Genomic DNA, 20818 nt, shown 5'->3' with positions numbered 1-20818 from the left:
TAAAGTAATAGAGTTCCCTGTACTTCTTTTTATTAATTTTCTTTTTTAAAATTATTAGCTTTAAAAACATGAATATTTCCTTATACAAAGAAATCAAAAACAGAATTGTATACACAAAATTGTGAGTATCTTACCACTTGCTAAGTTTTTTAAAGCATTTATTAAATTTAACATGTTAATACCAACTGTGCCCTTCTGAACTTCCTTTCTCTTCTCTCCTTTATGTTTTTTTTAAATAATTTTTCATTGATGTTCTTTTCTTCCCTTTTGGCATCAACATCAACACACCCTCTTCTTCTTACAACTCTCCCCCTTTCTCCAAAAAGTAAAAACTCTCTTATAAAATAACTCCCTGTACTTCTGCAGAGGGGGAAAAAATTAGTTCCAACTTGAAATGACTGTCACCAACAAAATATGTGTTCAGGATTACAACCTGCACAGGCTAAGATTATCTACATTCCCTTTGTTAGGTAGTTTATCTTACAGTTTCAGGTTAGGGGTCGGGATTGGTGGCAAAAAGTGAAGAAGTCACCTACTGTTTGCTAAGTAACCACCATGGTACATTATGTATCTCAAAACCTATTCTTAGTTCCCCTAAAAGTATGTATAAAGAAAAATTATCTGTAATTTTTCATTTCACCCAATTCTGGAACTGAAAGTAAACTTTTTTCCCCTTAAACAAAAGCTGTTATAAATAAGAGTAGTTCTACTAGATTGTCATAGAATCTTAAAACAAGACCTGGCTGGAACTGTAGAAGCCATCTATTGTAATACCCTTGTTTTACAGATGAAGAAACCAAGGCCCAGAAAGATGTAGTTGCTCAAGGATATGAGGGTAGTGAGTGGCAGACTTGAGACTCAGTCCGACATTTTTTGTACTGTAGGAGGTAGGGGAAGGGAACAAATATTAAGTGCCTACTGTGTGCCAGTAGCTTTGCTAAGCACTTAACAAAGATTATTTAATCCTCTTAACCCTGGGAGGTAGGTGCTATTACTGTCCTCATTTTACATTTGAAGAAACTGAAGCTGAAGAAGTTTAAGTGATTTGCCTAGAGTTACACAACCAGTAAGTGTCTGAGGTCATATTTGAACTAAGGTCTCCCTGACTCCAGGTCCAGTTCATTGTGTCACTATACCAGGATAACTCCAACTGAGCTTGACCAAGATGTATCCTAACTTTTGTATATAAATCAGCTAGCTCCATTTTTGAAACCTAAGACAGGAAAGTAAAGATGAACCCATCACCATACTTTCCCTACTCCATCTCCAACATGTGGAAGTGGAATGCAAAAGACAATAGGAAATTCATTAACTTGCAAATACAACTGTGGCAGCCTGTTGCACTTTCCCTCTTAATAAAATTCAGGCTGTCAGATGGGAACTAAGAATAATAGGCTAGTGTTGAGCTGGGTATGGATGTTTTTCTAGAAAAATAGTATTACTTTAAAAAATCCAGAAGCTTTTATCTCATGTCTGTTAGGGAAAATAACTGCGGAATCTAACCAGGATGGTTAGAAGTTTACATGTTAATTTCAGAGTTAGTTTTTAAATGGTTCAACTTTGATTCCTCATCCTCTTCCTGAAGAATCAATTCTATCCCTCTGCCAACTATAGTTGTCTCTTACTGATTTCTCCCAGTCACCTGTGCTGTCGAAATATCACCCTTGGCCAGCTGTAATTCTTTTGCAAGGAAGCACAACTAACCTGAGTCTTGGAATTTGAAATATAAGAAGTTCTTAAGAATCCTTCTTATATAGTCACTTGTCAGTTATAAAGAATAATTAAGAGAAATAGTTTACATGATCCAAAATGGTTGATAATCTAAAAATTCTTTTTCTTTGATTTTGGATATATTAGAGAAGCAGTGTGGCATAGTAAATTGAGAGCTGACTTTACAGCTAGAAGGACTCTGACATTTGTCTGAAGTGTGACTCTGGGCAACTCTTCTGAGCTTAACTTTTCAGTCCAATAGACAGTGCTATAAGAGATTAAATTGTAACGATGTCAACCTTCTTTGGTAGGACTGTTCTAAACTGAGACTTCCCTCTATCAGTAAAATCATAGGTCCAATCCCTACCCTGTCTAGTACGTTGTATTATTTTTATTTTGCTATAGGTTTGCCTAATTATTTTATGTAGGATGATATAAAAAGCAGTGTGAATCCATTTATCGTACCTCATTTGCTGAAGAGTAGTTTAGATTACATATAGCTTATACACGGATAATATGTATACCATATAATTAGGAATTTTCTCCTCCGTTCATTCTAGATTGGATATTATGGTTGTTGTATAACTGTTACCTAAATGTTAAACTTCATGATGCTTATGTTTCAGGAAAGTATCTGAGACAAAAGAGAATTGACTTTCAGCTTCCCTATGACATCCTTTGGCAATGGAAACACAATCAGGTACAAAGAACATGATTCTTTGGATTTTATTCTCATGTAGAAAGAGAAAAACTAAAGCCTTTGTCCATTACTTTCTTGTTATATTGACATTTTAGCAAGTATTAAGAAAAGTCCCTGTGAAGGTTAGAGACTGAAGAAAATGAATTTGCACTTGTTTTTTAACTTGGCCTTTTTGCCTGTGACCTGTGCTGAGAAATGATGGTAGGTCCTAGGTTCCCAAATTGACCCATCTCTAGTACAACTATAGACTTTTATTTTGGTAGCAAGACTGTTCTGCAAAGATCCTCTGTGAGGCAAGTCTCTGGAGAATTCAAATGTACTGCCAACAGGATGAAGACATTTTCAGCCTTATTTTTGTTGGCTTTTCCCCAGTAGTGTGGAATTTATTATTCACTTGCAAACTAAGATTATTCTACTAAGGAAAGCAAAGAAAATAACACTTAAATTGAGGGGGAAGGGAATACACAAGAAACTAAAAATAGGAAGATCTTTTTTTTTCTTCCTTTTCTAATTGAAAAGTTTTCACCATTGATTTTTGCATTAGGCTTCAGCCCTGCCCTCACAATGAGAAAGAACTGTGGGATAACAGGACCAGCCATACAAATGAGCTGGATATTCTCTCAGCCTTTACCAAAATACCATCAAACTTTAATCTCAAAAGGGCAAAAGCTGTTGACTTTTCCTTCTCTGTGCTATTTAGCAACTTCCCTTTTTGATTCTGAGAGGATCATTATGTTAGATTATAATCAACTGGAAGGCCATTTAATACTGAAGGAAAATCAGTATTTTAACACAGCCACTGAGAAATTATCTTGGGCTTATTCTCAGAAAATTAATAAATATTTCTTTCTAACTGTTGGTGTGTTACAGTGGATAGTGAGCTGAACTCAAAGTCAGGAAGACTAGGGTTCATATTCTGCCTCTGACACATAACTAGCTGTGTGACACTGGACAAATCAATTAACCTCTCAGTGTTCTAGACAGCTCTCAAGACTATAACTTTCAGAAAGTTCTCTATTCAATTGAAATCACAGTTCTAGAACATGACCCTATCCAGATCCTTTCCAGCTTGAGTTGTATTATTCTCTCAGCAGAGGTGTTGGCAACAAAACTCTTGAGTGTGCTTGAACCAGATTAAAATATAATTGGGAAATGTTTAACAATATAAATAAAAATACATCATAGATAATGTTCTTTTGTGGTTTTCTAAGACAGTATGATTATCACAGAGATCTGTTCCTATTAAGTTTGACACCACTGTTCTATAGCATAATGTTACCAGACTGCCTGACTTCTAGTACATTCTTGGTTGCATTGATAAATACTTAATGTGGGAGCTCCCTTTTCAGGCCTTTCATTCACTAATTCATTAATTTAATTGCCTTAAATAGAAAGGGAAGATTTCCTTTCTCCCAATTCTGAGCCTGAATACCTACAGTCATCTACTACAATCCTATGCACCTAGACCACCCAACTAATCCAGTAGAAGTCTTCTGCATGCCTCTTCCCTCACCCCACCCTACACCCTGATGGCAAAGAGAATATTGATGTCTCTTTATTCTTGAGGTTCTGGTTAAGGCTATCAGACAAAATGCCATTCAGTTCTTTACATAATTCTGGCTTCTCCTAGTGATTCCAATTCTTTGTCCCCATCTTCTAGTGAAGGTTCCCTCTATCCAAAGTTAAAACTTAAGCAAGAGTTGTCTTCAAGCATATTCTACACAGAAATTCATTTAAAATATTTCCATATGAGCAGAGTTTACTGATAATTTCCTGTCTTTGTAGTGATTGTTGCTACTGACTGACATTTGAAGTTAAATACTGTATCAAGATATTTCTTTTCTTCTTCTTCTAGCTATATAAAAAGCCAGATGTCCCACTATACAAAAAAATCCGTTCAAGTGAGTAACTTGTAACTATCAAAGGACTCTGATGACTTTTGTCTGCATTTGTTCTTAACCTACTTCTGTCCCTTTTTATTTTCTGCTTCCATCTCATCCCACCCTCCTAATTTTCCATGGCTTTACTGTTGAAAAATTTTATTTTATCCTGACTCATAGACTTCTCTTTCCTTCCTCCTCAAGATGTCTACGTTGATGTCAAGCCTCTTTCTGGCTATGAGGCTACCACCTGCAACTGTAAAAAACCAGATGATGGCAATAGGAAGGGTTGTATGGATGACTGCCTCAACAGGTAATATTCATCATCATCATCATTATAACTAGCATTTTTGTATAGTGTTTGAACATTTGAAAAGTACTTTCCATGCATTATCATCTCATCTGAGCCTTAAATTAACCCTAAAGGTAATTGCTATCATTATCCCCCAGAACAGGTTTAGAGAAGTGAAATTACTTAACTCAAATCTTCCTGATGCTGAAACTATGCATCTATCATTAGCCATACTACTACAACCAAAAGAGACTAATACTTTGAGATATAAATTAAATGAGATGCATAACATACTATACCATTAAATAAATGAAATAAGTTAAATTGACTTCAAAGAGCTAACAAATTTACCTCACATGTAGCTAGTATAGAATACAAAATCTCATCAACAGAAGTTATAGCATGAATAATTTAGGTTAGAAAAAAGAAATTTTAGAATTTCTGTTGACCACAGCCTTTAAAAATCATATTAATTACCATCTGTCTGAAATGGTTTAGGCCTGCCTGGAGGCAGTAAGCTGGATAGATTAATCTTAAATTCTTAATAAGAAAAATCTCATTATAGTCAATCGGTGAGAAGCTCTTTCACTAGCCTAGTAAAATGGCCTTTAGTAACAGTATTTGGTTAATCAGCAAGCAATTAAGAAACTTCTTTATGCTCTCAGTGTTCTGGACCTGAATTCTCTTCTGATCTTGTAATAATGAGAACAGCATAAAGCATAACGAAGTACTAAATAGTATGGTTCAGAATGGATTCTCTAGAAGTTCAGGGTATAAGACCCATTAGGAATGGGTTCATCACATTTTTCAAATATATAAGGAACTAGAACCTAATTTATAAAATAAGAGCCCTTCCCCAGTTGATAAATGGTCAAAGGATATGAACAAGCAGTTTTCTAAAGAAGATATAAAAATGATCAAGTCATATGAAAAAAAAATACTCTAAATCATTGTTATTGATTAGAGAAATACAAATTAAAACAACTCTGAGGTATCACTTCATGACTGTCAAAAACAAAAAATTCTAGAGGGGATGTGGGAAAATAGCTACACTAATGCACCATTGGTAGAGTTGTGAATTGGTCCAGCCATTTCAGAGAACAATTTAGAGCTATACCCAAAAGGGCCAGAAAACTGTGTATACCCTTTGATCTAGCAATGCCACTACTAGGTCTCTATCCTAAAGAGATCAAAGAAAAGGGGAAAGACCTATATGTACAAAAATAATTATAGCAGCATTTTTTTGTGGTGGTGAAGAACTGGAAATTGAGGGATTCCCATCAATTGAGGAGTTGCTGAACAAGTTGGCATATATGATTGTGATGGAATACCGTTGTGTTATAAGAAATGATGAAGAGGATGGTTTCAGAAAAACATAAATGAACTGATACCAAGTGAAGTAAGCAAAACCAGGAAAACGTTGTAACAGCAATATTGTAATGATGCTCAACTGTGAAAGACTTAAATATTTTGATCACAGCCCATGATGAAAAATGCTTTCCACTTCCAAAGAGAGAACTGATGAACTCTGAATACATATTGAAGCATACTTAGTATTTTCACTTTCTTTAATAAATGTTTGTTGAATAGATTTTTAAAAAAGGAATGGAGCATCAAAGGCTGTCTCATGGAAGAGGTTGACTTTAAAGAAATAGGTAGGATTTGGATGAGAACAATACTTCAGGCAAGGAGAACAAAATTAGGGAAGATATGATGTCTGTGGCAGTTCTATGGGCCATACCTAAGTAGACCAGCCTAATTAGAAGAGTGGGGAAGGTACTGAAGAATATTACATTCCAACCTCCAGTACCTCCTCCCTGTCTGTTCTCTTTGCTCTGAGTTCATTTTCTTCCATTCACAGTCTTGACCCCAGCTTGACCAGCCTAGAATCTCAGTCAGAAGGGAACTCAAAGACCATTTAGTACAACCTATGCCTAAATAAGAATACCCTTTTCAATATACTTAACAAATAGTCATCCAGCTTCTCCTTAAAATCTCCAGTGATAGGAACACCTACCATCTCCTAAAGCAGCCTATTCCATTTTTGGGTGGCTCTGTTTATTAGAAAGGGTTTTTTTATATCAGTCCTAAATTTACTTAACTTTTTTCAACTTCCCTAGTTCTGTCCTCTGTGACCAAAAAGAAACAAGTTTAATTCTTCTTCAGAATGACAACACTTCAAATACCTGAAGGTAGTTATCAAGTCTCCCCCAAGTTTTCTCCATGCTGAATCTGCAAGATCTTTCAACAGTTCTTATGTAACTTGATCTTAAGGTCCAACCTTTTTTTATGATCCTGGTCACCCTTCTCTGAGGATCATCATAAGGTCCTCTGAAGAAGTGCTTGCTTAGTGCTTTCATTAGAGTCCTTAAGTCTTTCAAGGTTGCTTTTCTTTACGCTGATGTTGACCCATGTAAAATGTCCTCCTGGTTTTGTTAACTCTATCAATCCATTATTCCAATTAAAATCAATCTTTTTTGTCATTTCTATCTGTGCAATAATATTTCATTGCATTCATATACTATAATTTTTTTAGCCATTCCCCAGTTGATGGTCACCACCTTAAATTTCCAGATCTTTTTTTTCCTTTTAATCTCCCTTCAGGATCAGGAAGTTTGTTTTGCTTATAACTATTCCTTCCTTAGTATTATTCCAATACTATTTCACACCTCTTCCCTCATATCACCTATTTCCATACTGAGTTGGTATATTTTCACACCTTACTCTCTGCATGTGTGTGTTAAACTTTCCCTTGTCTGATTCAGATAAGAATTCAGATAATAACCTCATATCCTTTCTTCCTAGCCTTCCCCCATGTTTGTATACTCCTTATGCATTCCAGTTATGAATGGAAAAAGCATTTATTAAGCACATTACCTCATTTGATCCTTACTACCTTGGAAGGTAGGTGCTATTCGAATCCTCATTTTAGAGTTGAGGAAACTGAAGCAGACAGAGGTTAAGTGACTTGCCTAAGTTCAGACATCTAATGTCTGAAGCCAGATTTGAATTTAGGTCTTCCCGACTCCAGACCCTGAACTCTATCTACTTTGTCACGTAGCTGCCCATGACAAATAGTAAATTCTTCTTCCTGTCCATACTAGCTTATTCCTTTTATTTCGCCTTTTCTTTCCTTTTTTAAGATCTTCAAATCAGAAATGATCTACCTCTAGATCCTTTGTCTTATTTAACTTCCTCATTTTGTCCTGAAATGACACTTGTATCTTCTCTTCCATTAGTATATTAGCAGTTGTTCATCTTATAACTCCTTCCAGTTGTTCAGATTAACTTTGTGGGTTTCTCTTGATCCTTGTCTTTATATTTCAGAGTTTTGGCTTAGTTATGGGTTTTTTTTATCAGTAGTTCTTAAAAGATCACTATTCCACTGAAAGTACATTTTTTTCCACTATGGGATTAATGCTTAGCTTTTCAGAATAAATTAGTCTTGATTATAATTCTGTTTTTTTTGCCTTTTGGAATATTTTGTGTATTTCAAGATCTCCTCTCCTTTATATGGAAAGCTGCCAGGTCTTCTGTGTATCTGGCTCTAGATGCTTGGTACTTTAACTATTTGATTTTGGCTACTTGCAGTATTTTTTTTTTCTTTGATGTGGAAGCTTTGGATTTTGCCTGTGACATTTCCTGGTATTTTTCCATTTTGGATTTCTTTGATCAGTAGATTTTTTTTTTTTAATATATATTTTCACTTTGCCCTCCAATTCTAATGACTCTGGGCAATTTTCATCTTTGATTTCTTGAAATATAGTGTCTCAGGCTTTGTTTTTCCCTCTTTAAAAAAAAAATCATACTTTTTAAGAAGTCCAATGATACCTAAATTTTCTCTCCTTGACTTGTTTTTGTTTTTTATAACAGATACCTTACATTTTATCCTATTTTTTTTGCATTTTAGTTTTTTTTCCGTAATATTTATTGCTATATCTTGGAGTCATTGGTTTCTGTTTGGTCTTTGCTAATTTTCAGGAATTCCTTTAATTTAAGAAAGGTTTACCTTTTTTCTAAGCTGTTTATTCTTCTAGTTCTTTCCTCTAGAACTTTTATTCCAGTTTTTATCTATTCATTTCTTATTTATATAGTCCTTGTTGAAAATCTATTTAGTCTCTGCTTGCTATAGTTGTGGATTTAGTCTACCCTTTTTAGTTAGAATTTTGGGTTTCTTTAAATCTATCCTGATTTGTCCTACTATTCAGTATCTTTTGTTTATTCATCTTTCCATCTTTAGTTCCTTAATTGAGGCTTTGTGCTAGGGTCAGGTTCTACTCCCTTTTGCCATTGTGGGTGAAGTAGTTGTTCCTGCTTAGTCTCAACCTAGGTCACTCGGGTTCCATGTTGATGTCTACTTATAATGGTTAATCTCCCCTCAATCTTTGAGGTTCCAAGCTCTAGAGCCCTCTGTGGCATCTCGGGATTGAGTGCTAAGAACCTCAGAAGCTATAGGTCTGGGGTTTTCCAGTTTAAATGCTGCTTTGACTACAGACACGGCACGTTTGTTGTTATAACTCAGTCTTTCTGGCTTTCTTGGGGCAGCCTGCCTAGAAGTATAGAACCTTATAGGTTACATATGTCTTTAGTCAGGCTCTGGTCCACTGGGAGGCTACTGGCTTGTTTCTCTGAGCTCTGGCATAGGCAAGGGGCCCTACTGCTTGTAGGCTTCTGGCTGATTTTTTTTTTTTTTGGTACAGTTCTGGGATAGAAAAAGTCATTTACAAAAGTTGCTCATTGTATTTCTTGATTAATTTTTTTACATGGTACTATTTTTAGTGTTTTTTTCCTGGATATTTCCAGATAATCACCTTGACTAAAAGCCTTACAACAGAATTTCCATACCTCAACAGATCTGGAATTTCATCAGTATGGATTCCTTCCACAACCATAACCTACAACCCCACTATACTTCATCCTGTATGATTCTGGTCCTTGTCCTACCATAAATCCTCTGTAGAGATTGATGCAGTAAACTAGAGACTTTCCAGCATTTCACAGATACTGGTCAATATTCAGATTTTCTGTGTATTATCATTTGTTCTCATTAAATGAACAATCTATCTCATTTTCTAGTCATTTGTCCTTGTTGGACACCCAGTAGATCTTATGAAAGCTGGGATTTGACCTCTGATTCTTTTTCTCTTTAGAATGATATTTGCTGAGTGTTCCCCCAATACCTGTCCCTGTGGGGAGCAGTGTTGTAATCAGAGGATACAAAGGCATGAGTGGGTACAGTGTCTTGAGCGGTTCCGAGCTGAGGAGAAGGGCTGGGGGATCCGGACCAAAGAACCTTTGAAAGCTGGCCAGTTCATCATCGAATACTTGGGAGAAGTTGTCAGTGAGCAGGAGTTCAGGTACAGTAAGTCCAGTCAGGAAAATGTTAGATGTTAAGACAAAACACTTGGTTTTACTTTAAACTCTAAGCTAACTTAGTCTTCATGCATTCCTCCTTCAGGAACAGAATGATTGAACAATACCATAATCACAGTGACCACTACTGCCTAAATCTGGACAGTGGAATGGTGATTGACAGCTACCGCATGGGCAATGAGGCCCGATTCATCAACCACAGCTGTAACCCAAATTGTGAAATGCAGAAATGGTAAGGAAGAGGGAAGGTGGAGCCAAAGGTCTGGTGAAACAAGTGGTATCTTGTATAGCCAGGAAACATACCCCAGGGACTCTTGATTGACTCTAGTGTGGCAACTCCATCCACCAATGCAGCCTATAGCCTATCTATAAATTATAGTCCTCTATATTTAGAAATTAAGGATGGATAACTCTACACAAGGCAAATTAGATGAATTCACGTGATCTCACTAAATATTCCATTTCCATAACCTTCTCCAAGGAGAGCATTTAAAATTGATGGTTAACTTCAGGGACTTTTGGATAAGGTACCAGATTGGCATTTAATCAGTTCATTTATTAAGTGTATATTATTTGCCTAGCTCTGTGTTTGGCACTGAAAAGGATTCAAGAAAAGCGTGGAGCTCATTCCCTGCACTCCCCAAAGTTTATAACTATAAGAGTTCAGAGCTATGAGTGTCATTCCATCTACAACATATCTGACCAGTGGTCATCCAGCCTTTCTTTGGATACCTCCAATGAGGGAGAAGGGGAAACTAGGTAGTGCAATGGATAAAGCATTGGACTTGGATTCAGGAAGACTTGATTTCCAATCCAGCTTTATACGCTTGCTAGCTATGTGACCCTGAACCTTGTTTCCCTTAATTTCCTCATCTGTAAATGATGAGGAAAATGAACTGGAGAAGAAACTGGCAAACCATTCTAGGTATCTTTGCCTTAATGGGGTCATGAAGAGTTGGACATGACTGAAAAACAACTAAACTAAGTGAGGGGGAGGACTTAACTTTCAGAGCAACACTTAACACTTCAAATAGCTCTAATTGTTATGAAATTTCTCTTTATATACAGACTAAATTTAACTTTTGACAACTTTCAAAACATTTCTTCTAGTTCCATTTTCTGGACCAAACAGAGTTAAGTCTTATCCCTCTCCCACATGACAACTTTTCACATACTTAGACACATCCATCAGGCCAAAGTCCTTCCCTGTCATGGTAATGCTTTTGTGGATGCTCTTTGGCTTATTCATATCTTTACTAAAATGTGGTGCCAAGAACTGAACACAATACTCCAGATGTGTCCAGAGCAAATGCAACTAGAGTTGTCATCTGCCTAGACCTGATCACTTTGCTTATTGATATAGCATTAGTGTTTTTGACTTCCTCCTAATCAACCTTTTGACACAGTGAATTTTCAGGACACTAAAATCTCCAAATCTTTCTCATGGTCCCACTTTCCCTATATTTTATTTCTGACACTTTTTTTTTTTTAGCTAAAATGTGACTTCATCCCCATAAAAATGTCCTATTATTTGATTTGGGCCAGTAATCTAGCCTGTCCATATAAAGTTTCACCTCATGTTTTCTTTTGTTCTCTGCTGTGCACTTTTTACTTTGCTCTTCTCCCTCCCCTCCTCTCCCATCAAGGCTATAATTAAGTAGCAGATACACACACACGAATATATACATATATACACATTTGTATGCACATATATACACCTACACACACACACACACATATATATATATATATACCTATACTAAGATATCTGTAATCATGCTTATATATAAACATATACATTCATATGCATCTATGTAAGACTGTACTATACTTGTTTGTCCTATGTTTCTCTGAGGATGGATAACTTCTTCCTTCATAAGTCCAAGTCTTTCCATATTTTTCTAAGTCCACCAACTCATCATTTCCTACACCACAGCAATATTCCAATCATATACTGTCTAGTTATTTTAAATCATCTAAAACAACATTTACTTATATGGCTGACATATAGTGTGTTTACTTATTTTTCTCTTTTGATGAAATCTATTTTAGCTTTAGCTTTGTCTGAGATCTTTATTACTACCTCTGTTTTTTTTTCTAATCCTACTCCTTATCTTTATTTTATGTTTGTGTGTATCTCTTATTTCCTATCCCTCCAGACTCCTCTACTTCTACCTGCTACCTTACCCTTCATGTACTTGACCTACTCCACCTCCAAAGATTCCTCCCTTATCCTCTCCCCCCCACCCTTTCCCCTTACCCTCTTGTTTCTATCTGAATTTAGAAAACTTTTATAGCCTTCGAAATATATACATATATATATATATATATATGTGTGTGTATGCATGTGTCTGTGTGTGTGTGTGTGTATAAATGTTCCTTCTTTTTCTCATTCCCATTAATCTAGATACCTTCACTACCATGCCTCTTATCTTATTCCCTCACCCTCTTATTTCTTTAAAAATTTAGAAGACTAGGGGCGGCCAGATGGCTCAGCAAGTAAGAGCATCGGCCCCAGTGTCGGGATGACCTGGGGATCGAATCCGGGCTCAGATACTTAGCACCACACCCAGAAATAACTGGCCATGTAACCTTGAGCAAGTTACTTAACCCCAATTGCTTTAAAAAAAATTTAGAAGACTTTTATTCCCTTCTAATGTGTTTATTGCTCTCTTTTTAACTCATATCTAGTGTGAGTAGGAATCCTAAAAATTCCTACCTTATCCTCTTCCTCCCCTCCCTTTTCCCTTAGACTTTTATTTCTTTCTGAATTCGGAAGATTTTTATACTCTTCTAAATATATATGTGTTGTTCCCTCTTTAACCCATTCCACAGGAAAGTAGGGTTCCAGAACTACCAGCCTTCCTCCTCCATCTAATTCCTCTGTCAGTTCTTCCTCGCACCTCATTTGTAGAAGATAATTACTCCTTGCCTTTTCCTCAATGGCTTTACTTTTTGCAATCAACATCATACTCAGGACTACCCCAATCTTTCTTTTTGAGCTACCCAATTACTAATAATCTTACACATACATTTTACATTTCTTCATGTAAAAAGTAAACAGTCTTTCCTTAGTAATTAATCTTTGATATGTACCTTATATTTCTCTTGAATCTTGTATGTCAAATTTTCTCTTAAGTTCAGGGTATTTTTGTTTGTTTGTTTGTTTTTTTAACAAAACTGTGAAAGTCTGGAGTTCCTTGAATGTCTTATGTTTTTTTAAAATTTAGGATTGTGCTTAATTTGCTGGGTATATTTTCAGCCATAATTCCAGTTCCTTTGCTCTTTGATATATAGTGTTATAAGACCTGTGGTCTTTTAATGTCGCCACTGCTAGATCTTGTGTGATTCTAATTATGATTCTACCATATTTGAATTGGTTTTTTTCTAGTTGCTTGTAATATTTTCTCCTTGACCTGAGGATTTCAGAATTTGACTGTGATACTCATGTAAGTTTTCCTTAATAGACTCTCTTTCAAGTGGTGATCAGTAGAGTTTTTCTGTTTCTATTTCTACTTTCCTCTCTTGTTCTAATGCTTCAAGACAATTTTCTTTAATTATTTTTTGTATTATTGTATCAAGATTCTTTTTTTGATAGCTTTCTGGTAGTCTGATAATTCTTATGTCTTCTTAACTGATCTCCAGATCAGGTTTTTTTTTTACATTTATTAATTTATTTTTAGTTTTCAACATTCACTTCTGTAAGTTTTCCATTTTCTCCACCTCCTTATCCCCCCTCCCCAAGAGAGCATGCAATATGATATGGCTCTACACATACATTCCTATTAAACACATTTTCACATTAGTCATGTGGCATAAAAGAATTATAACAAATGGGAGAGACCATGAGAAAGAAAAAAACAAAAAAGAAAAATAGTCTTCTTTGCTCTGCATTCTAACTCCATAACTTTTCCCTTCTTTAACCAGTTCATATGAGAGTGAGATTTGGATGTTACCCACCATCCCCACCCCTTCCTCTTTGTCTATCAAAATCAGTCATTGTACACTGTGGCTGTTTCTGTGAACAATGTTCTCCTGGTTCTACTCACTTCACTCAGCGTCAGTTCATATAAGTCTTTCCAGGATTTTCTGAAGTCCTGTTCATCATTTCTTATAGCACAATAGTATTCCATTACATTCATATACCACAGCTTGTTCAGTCATTCCCCAGTTGATAGGCATCCCCTCAATTTCCAGTTCTTTGCCACCACAAAAAGAGCTGATATAAATATTTTTGTACACATGGATCCTTTTCACATTTTTATGCAGATCAGTTGTTCTAATGAGATGTTTCATATTCTCACCTATTTTTTTTTTAATTTTGTTTTATTTCTTGGTCTCTTATAACTTGATTGGCTTCCCCTTGCCCAATTCTAATTTTCAAGAAGATATTTTCTTCATTAAGATCCTAGATATCCTTTTCTGGTTGGTTGACTTTTTTCATAATCTTAATTTCATAATCATAATTAGTCCTCTATCAGGAAGTTGGGTAACATGTTTCTTCATAAATCCCCTGCAGTTGTGGTTGATCATTTCATTAATCATTTTCTAAGGCTTTCCACACTATTTGTCTTTAAGATGTTACTGCTCACTTCACTCTACATCAGTTCATTACCAGTCTTCCTGTACGAACTTGTTTTTCTGAAACCATCGCCTTCGTTTCTTGCAGCACGTTAGTATTCCAATACATTTATGCACCACACCTTGTTCAGCCATTCCCAAATGATGAATATCCCTTCCATTTCCAATTTTTTACCACCACAAGAAGAGCTGCTATTATTTTTATACATCTTAGAGTTTGTTTTGTTTAGGATTAATCCCTCCCTTAATCTGCATTCCTTCTTATTCCCTCTCTCTTCCTTTTCTCTCCTGTCTTCCTATTGAGTGAAATGTATTTCTGTACTCAGCTTTGTGTGTTTCTATACTTTTCCCTTCTTTAACCAGTTCATATGAGAGTGAGATTTGGATATTACCCACCATCCCCACCCCTTCCTCTTTGTTTAGACGTCTGCTTTGATTATGTGAAATAATTTCCCCAATCCTTCCTTTCTTACCACCCCTTCTACCTGCCTTTTGCCCTCTCTTTATATTTTTCCTTTAAAAGTCATCAAGATATAACAAAGCCACTCCTGGGTCCTGTGTCCAATTAGACTCCCTCCATTTAGACTCTCCAATGAAGAAAAGGTTCTGAGAGAATATCCCCCTCTAAGAGAATATTAACAGTTTTATCCTTTTTTAGTCCATTATGATTATTTGCTCAATAATTCATTGTTGTTTTGTCATTTTTTTCAGTCTTGTCTAACTCTTTGTGATTCCATTTGGGGTTTTTTGGGCAAAGATTCTGGATTGGTTTGCCATTTTCTTCTCAAGCTCATTTTTACAGATGAGGAAACTGAGGCAAACAGGGTTAAGTGATAAACAGGGTCACACAGCTAATAGTGTCTGAGGCCAGATTTGAACTCAGGAAGACTGAAAATCTTCCTGACTTCAGGCCAGGTGCTCTATTCGCTGTGTCACTAACTGCCCCTTGCACGTTTACCTTTTGATATTTTGCTTATTCTCTGGCATTTGTACTTCAGAGTTTCCATACAGCAGATGTGTTCTTTTTTTCTTTCCTTTTTGGAGAGAGGGGAAGGTAGGGTAGTTGGGGTTAAGTGACTTGCCCAAGGTCACACGGCTAGTTTTGTGTTAAGTGTTTGAGGCCAGATTTGAACTCAGGTCCTCCTAACTCCAGAGCTGGTGCTCTATTCACTGTGCCACCTAGCCACCCCCAGATATGCTCTTTTCATCAGGAATGCTTGAAAGCCCTTTATTTTATTAAAGGTCCATTTTCTCCCACTCTGGGACTGTACTCACTTTTGCTAGTTATTCTTGGCTATTTTAAACATATATACATACATACGTGTGTGTGTGTGTGTGTGTGTGTATCTCCTTTTGTCTTTTAGAATACTTTATTCCAAACCCTCCACTCCTTTATAGTGGTGGCTGCTAAATTATGTCGGATTCTATTTGTCGCTCCTTATTACTTGAATCATTTCCTTTCTAGCTGCTTGTGTCATTTTTTTTTATTTGGCCTGGAAGCTCAGGATTTGGGCTGTAATATTTCTGGGAATTTTCATTGTGGGATTTTGATTTCCATTTTGTCCTCGATTCTCTGGCAGTTTTTTTTTTTATGATTTCTTGAAATATAGTGTCTTGGCTCCTATTTTTGATCATGGCTTTCAGGTGGCCCAATGACTCTCAGATTATCTCCTCTCAATCTGTTTTCCAGGTGAGTTGTTTTTGCTGTGAGGTATCTTACAATTTTTTTTCATCCGTCCTTTTCTTTGTTTTAATATTTCTATTTGTCTCATGCAGTCCTTATCTTTTGTTTGGGGCATTCTTATTTTCAGAGAGGTAGTTTTGCTTCAGCAAAATTTTTATCTCTTATGCCAAAGCCACTTCAGTTTACAATTCTTTCTTCCATAGCTTTCATTTCTTTTCTCATTTTTTTCCTCTAGCCCCTCAATTATTAAAATATTTTAGCTCTTTAAAAAAGACAACAACCAGGGGTTAGCTAGGTGGCACAGTGAATAGAGCACCAGCCCTGGAGTCAGGAGGACCTGAGTTCAAACCGGCCTCAGACACTTAACACTTAGTATGACCTTGAGCAAGTCTGTTAATCCCAATTGCCCTGCCTTTCCCCCTCCAAAAAAACCCAAAAAACAAACCAATAACAACAACCTCTCATTCTGGGAATTCTAATTGAATATTTTCCTATTCTGTTTTGGTGTTTTTCTTCTGGATTTATGCCTTAGAATGCCTCTTATTATAATAGCTTTTTATGGTAATATTCTTTATGTTTGCTTATTTTTCTAGCTAGCTTCCTGACTTGGACTTACTTTGTACTGTTAGGGCCAGGTTCTATGCATTTATGGATACGATGCCTGGGCTGGTCCTCCTGCTGGTTTCATAAGAGTTTTGAATGTTGTGTTATTCCAGGATCTCCGGTTCAGCTGAGACTGGGGACCTAAAAACTATCAGAGCTCCCAAGGGGCTCTGATCTAGGGCAAAATCTGATAGCTGTCCTTCTGGTCTGAGCTTTGCAAGTTACTGGATCTGAGCATCATATCTGTGGACTTGTTCCTTTTAGAATTTTGGTAGACTTTTGTTAGACTCAGCCACTATCATCCAGCGGGAAGTCACTGCTGGTTCAGAGTGACAGAACTGTAGGCTTCCCTTTGTGTTGGAATTCCTACTCTTTTTATTCCTCTAAAAGTCAGACTGTGTTAGAAGATAGAACTAAGACCTTGCTCCACTACCAGTGTTAAGTGCCACACAGTATATTCTCAAATAACTAAATGCAGAATATGTGTACATCTCCCCCCACAATCCTCCCAGAAAAAAGTGGTACATGAAGTAATAATGTAGGCCACTTTATTACTCCTTCCTTCTAAGATTTTCTGTCGTAAAACAGAGCAGTGAGTTCAAATAAGATTGGCCTTAGGCATCAGCCGAGAGAATGTGGGATAGCTGCCTAAGTGATGTATCCTAAAATCATAAGTATTCAGAGTCAAAAGGACCTTTTACATTTCTAGGTCAACTCTCACCTAATGCAGGAATCCCCTTTACAATCCTTGATTCTTACCTTTAAATAACTATGATAATGCTTAGAAGTATTTCCCTATCACAAGGGCCTTAGTTACTCCCCAGAACAGAAAGGAGTCATTCTGCCTTGTCTTCAAAACCCTGGACACATATAAATTAGCAGGAATGATTTTTACCAGCTGAAGAGCTATTAACTAATCCTTTTTCTCCTTGAAGATCGTGTTTCATTTTGTGTTTTAAAATTTACCCAGATACAAGTATCAGATACAAGATTTTTTTTTCTTTTTGGAGGGCATTTGGGGTTAAATAACTTGCCCAGGGTTACACGGCTAGTTTTGTGTGTGTGTGTGTGTGTTAAGTGTCTGAGGCCACATCCGAACCCAGGTCCTCCTGACTCTGAGGCCGGTGCTTTACTCATTGCGCCACTAGCTGCCCCTACATCTTATTTTTGTAACAATCTGATCTTAATCCTCCCACATCTCCTCTCCCATCTACTTTTATTGATAGAATCTTATTTCAATTTTTCATTTACCATCCCCACAAAGCCTACATAAGAGTATGTTTTAGGAATCATCTTATTTTACTTCTTCCTTTCTTCTCTTTTTTACCCTCTTCATTCCTTTAGATCACAGAGTACCTTGACCCTGAGGTAGTCATCCACCACAGGACCCGCATTGAGAGTATGTGTTGGAGTAGGGGGAAGGTGATCAACGTTTTTCATCACCTATTTTAGTAAAAAAAATATATATATATATATGTATTTTTAATTATAAATTTTGTGTACTGCTAAACTGCTAATTGTGTTCAATATAAAATTTACACAAACTGTAGGAATTAAAAAATGGTGAGACAAAAGATGAAATGACATTTGATCCTAGAGCCAGTAGCATTTTGAAATAGAAGAGTGACATAGTCAGACCTGCACTTTAGGAATATCATTTCAATTGTTGTGTGGAGAATGGGTGCCTGGAGGTGAGCCTTGAAGCAGGGAGACAAAATGGAATACTATTGCAGTTGGTTAGTTGTTGTCTTGTGTGTTCAAAGAGGACTAAAATGACATCACTGTGTTAGGATCAGGGTACAGTATGTCTGACAGTGGCTGATCAGATCAGTACAAGCTTGAAAGGCTCTACCACAGGTCAGGCATATGGACATTTAGAGCAGATATGTCTCTCACTTTGTGCATCTCACATTTCTTTTGAGCTACTGCAATTCTGCTTTGCTCATAGAGCACAGTACTTTCTCTGATAAGGGCACACACCATGCTGGATGATCCTGTGCCAATGTTCCCATGTCTCACAGTCGATTCCAAAGTTCTTCAGAGAGACTTCTCGTCCTTGTATCGCTTCTTCTGACCTCCACATAAGCACTTACCTTGTGTGAGTTCTCTGTAAAATAGTCTTTTAGGCAAATGTATGTTTGGCATTCGAATAGCATTGGCCAGACCATCAGAGTTGCCGTCTCTACAGTAGACTTTGAATGCTTGGCAGTTCTACTCAAGAAAGGACTTCAGTGTCCAGTACTGACCTTATCTTGCTAGGTGATCTTCAGAATCTTCCTAAGACAGTTTAGATCAAGCAATTCAGTTTACTGGCATGGTGCTGGTATATTGTTAAGTTTCACAGGCATACAACAAGTAGGTCAGCACAATGGCTCTGTAGACCATGTAGGAGTCTAAGCAAGATTTAATGAGAACCTGAACAAGGGTGATGGCCATGTGAATAGAGAGAAAGGGATATATTATAAAAGTAGGGAAGGAGGAAGGAAGATAGAAAGGAAAGGAACGTTTCTTGAGTAAATCTTTGTGCCAAGCACTGAGAATGAATATTGAACATTGAGCTGTTACGATTTATAAAACATTGAGCTATGTGCTGGAAATTCAAATCAGAAAGTGAGATTAGTCTCTCTTCTCCAGGAGCTCACATTCTAATGGATAATATAACACATATTTTCAGCTACAAATCAGAAAGTGCTCATGTTCCTTAAGAGTACATTGGCAAAATAGATGGTAAAACCTTTTTAATGTTATTTCCACTGATAAAATCATATCAGTTTCTAATGCTGAACCATTTGATAGTTCTATTGACTTTGAGAACAAGGACTTTCTTTTCTGAGTCTTCAGTATAATCCAATAATCTAGTAAACATTTATTAAGCATTTACTATGTGCCAAGCACTGTGCTAAGCTCTGAGGATACAATTAATTAAAAAAGAAAGACCCTGCCCTCAGTTTACAGTTTAACGGGGGAAGACAGCTCACAAAAGAAAGTTGAAAAGCTGGAGGTGGGGGAGGGTACCAATGCATGGGAGGGCAGTGGCATATGGTGGAGAAGTCAAGGAGTGTGGGGGGGCGGGATAAGATGTGGAGGATATGTATGTCCTGCCCACCTCACCCTCCCACCTCCCTCCTGCCCACCCCACCCTCCTACCTCCCTTAAATGGAGGTTGAAGAGTTCCTGTCTCTACCCTCCAGGGGTCAGAATATACTGATGAGTTATGAATGCAAAGGCCAATTGGATCTTCTAAGATGATGAAATTTCATAATGATGAGTTTAAGGAAATTCTATTTATATTAATGTCCAAAGGAAGATGGTGGTCAAGATGGAGATAGCAGTGGTTCAACTTGCTTGGTACATGCTACTTCCGGTCTCTCCTTCAGGTTACCCAAATGCCCCAACTAGGTCGGCCTTTCTGCCTTTGGGTAACAGTTGGTTTGCAGGAGATGAGAATGGTTGATTCCTTTCTCCACAGGATTTGTGCAATCTTTGTCTAATTTTTCTGAAGTTCAGGTCCTTAATTTCTTTTCTGTTTATCTCTGTTAGATTTATCTAAATCTAAAATCAGTACATTGAGGTCTCCTACAATTATAATTTTACTTTCTTTTTATCTCTGTAGTTTGATTAATTTTTCCTTAAGTATTTAGATGCTGTGTTCACTGTTTGTATATGTGTAAAAAATACATGTATATGTAGATATATTCATATACGTCTATGCACATTATTATATGATGTTTTTATTATTTAAAGTATGGATATTTATCTCAAGTGCCTTAAAAATAATGTAGTTTCCTAGCTTGTCTCTTTTTTATGTCTGTTTTTACTATAAAGCTTGTCTAAAAGTCCTGATTTCTACTCTTGCTTTTTTTTTTTTACTTTATCTAAAGCATAATAGATTCTTCTCTAACCTCTAATTCCAACTCTATATGAATCTGCCTATTTCTTGTAAACTACATATTGTTGGATTCTATTTTCTAAAACATTCTGCTAATCTTCTGTTT

The 20818-nt window shown here is 36.6% G+C and overlaps 1 protein-coding gene across 5 annotated transcripts in view; it reads left to right on the top strand.

The window, feature by feature from the left end:
• Positions 1–20818, top strand: part of ASH1L (ASH1 like histone lysine methyltransferase) — a 268283-nt gene that overhangs the window by 199171 nt on the left and 48294 nt on the right. For all 5 annotated transcript variants that reach the window (XM_069078224.1, XM_069078221.1, XM_069078222.1 and 2 more), the window contains 5 exons: positions 2337–2410; positions 4266–4311; positions 4495–4603; positions 9733–9939; positions 10041–10187. In XM_069078224.1, coding sequence (XP_068934325.1) covers positions 2337–2410; positions 4266–4311; positions 4495–4603; positions 9733–9939; positions 10041–10187 — 583 coding nt within the window. The remainder of the gene's footprint in view (positions 1–2336; positions 2411–4265; positions 4312–4494; positions 4604–9732; positions 9940–10040; positions 10188–20818) is intronic.

Source organism: Petaurus breviceps, unplaced genomic scaffold, assembly GCF_028583685.1.
Source record: "Petaurus breviceps papuanus isolate PSGF00001 unplaced genomic scaffold, PetGlider_PUasm1.0 91023, whole genome shotgun sequence".
NCBI lineage: Eukaryota > Metazoa > Chordata > Mammalia > Diprotodontia > Petauridae > Petaurus > Petaurus breviceps.
Note: the sequence above shows the minus strand (reverse complement) of the source record. Positions and strands in the feature narration are given on the sequence as shown.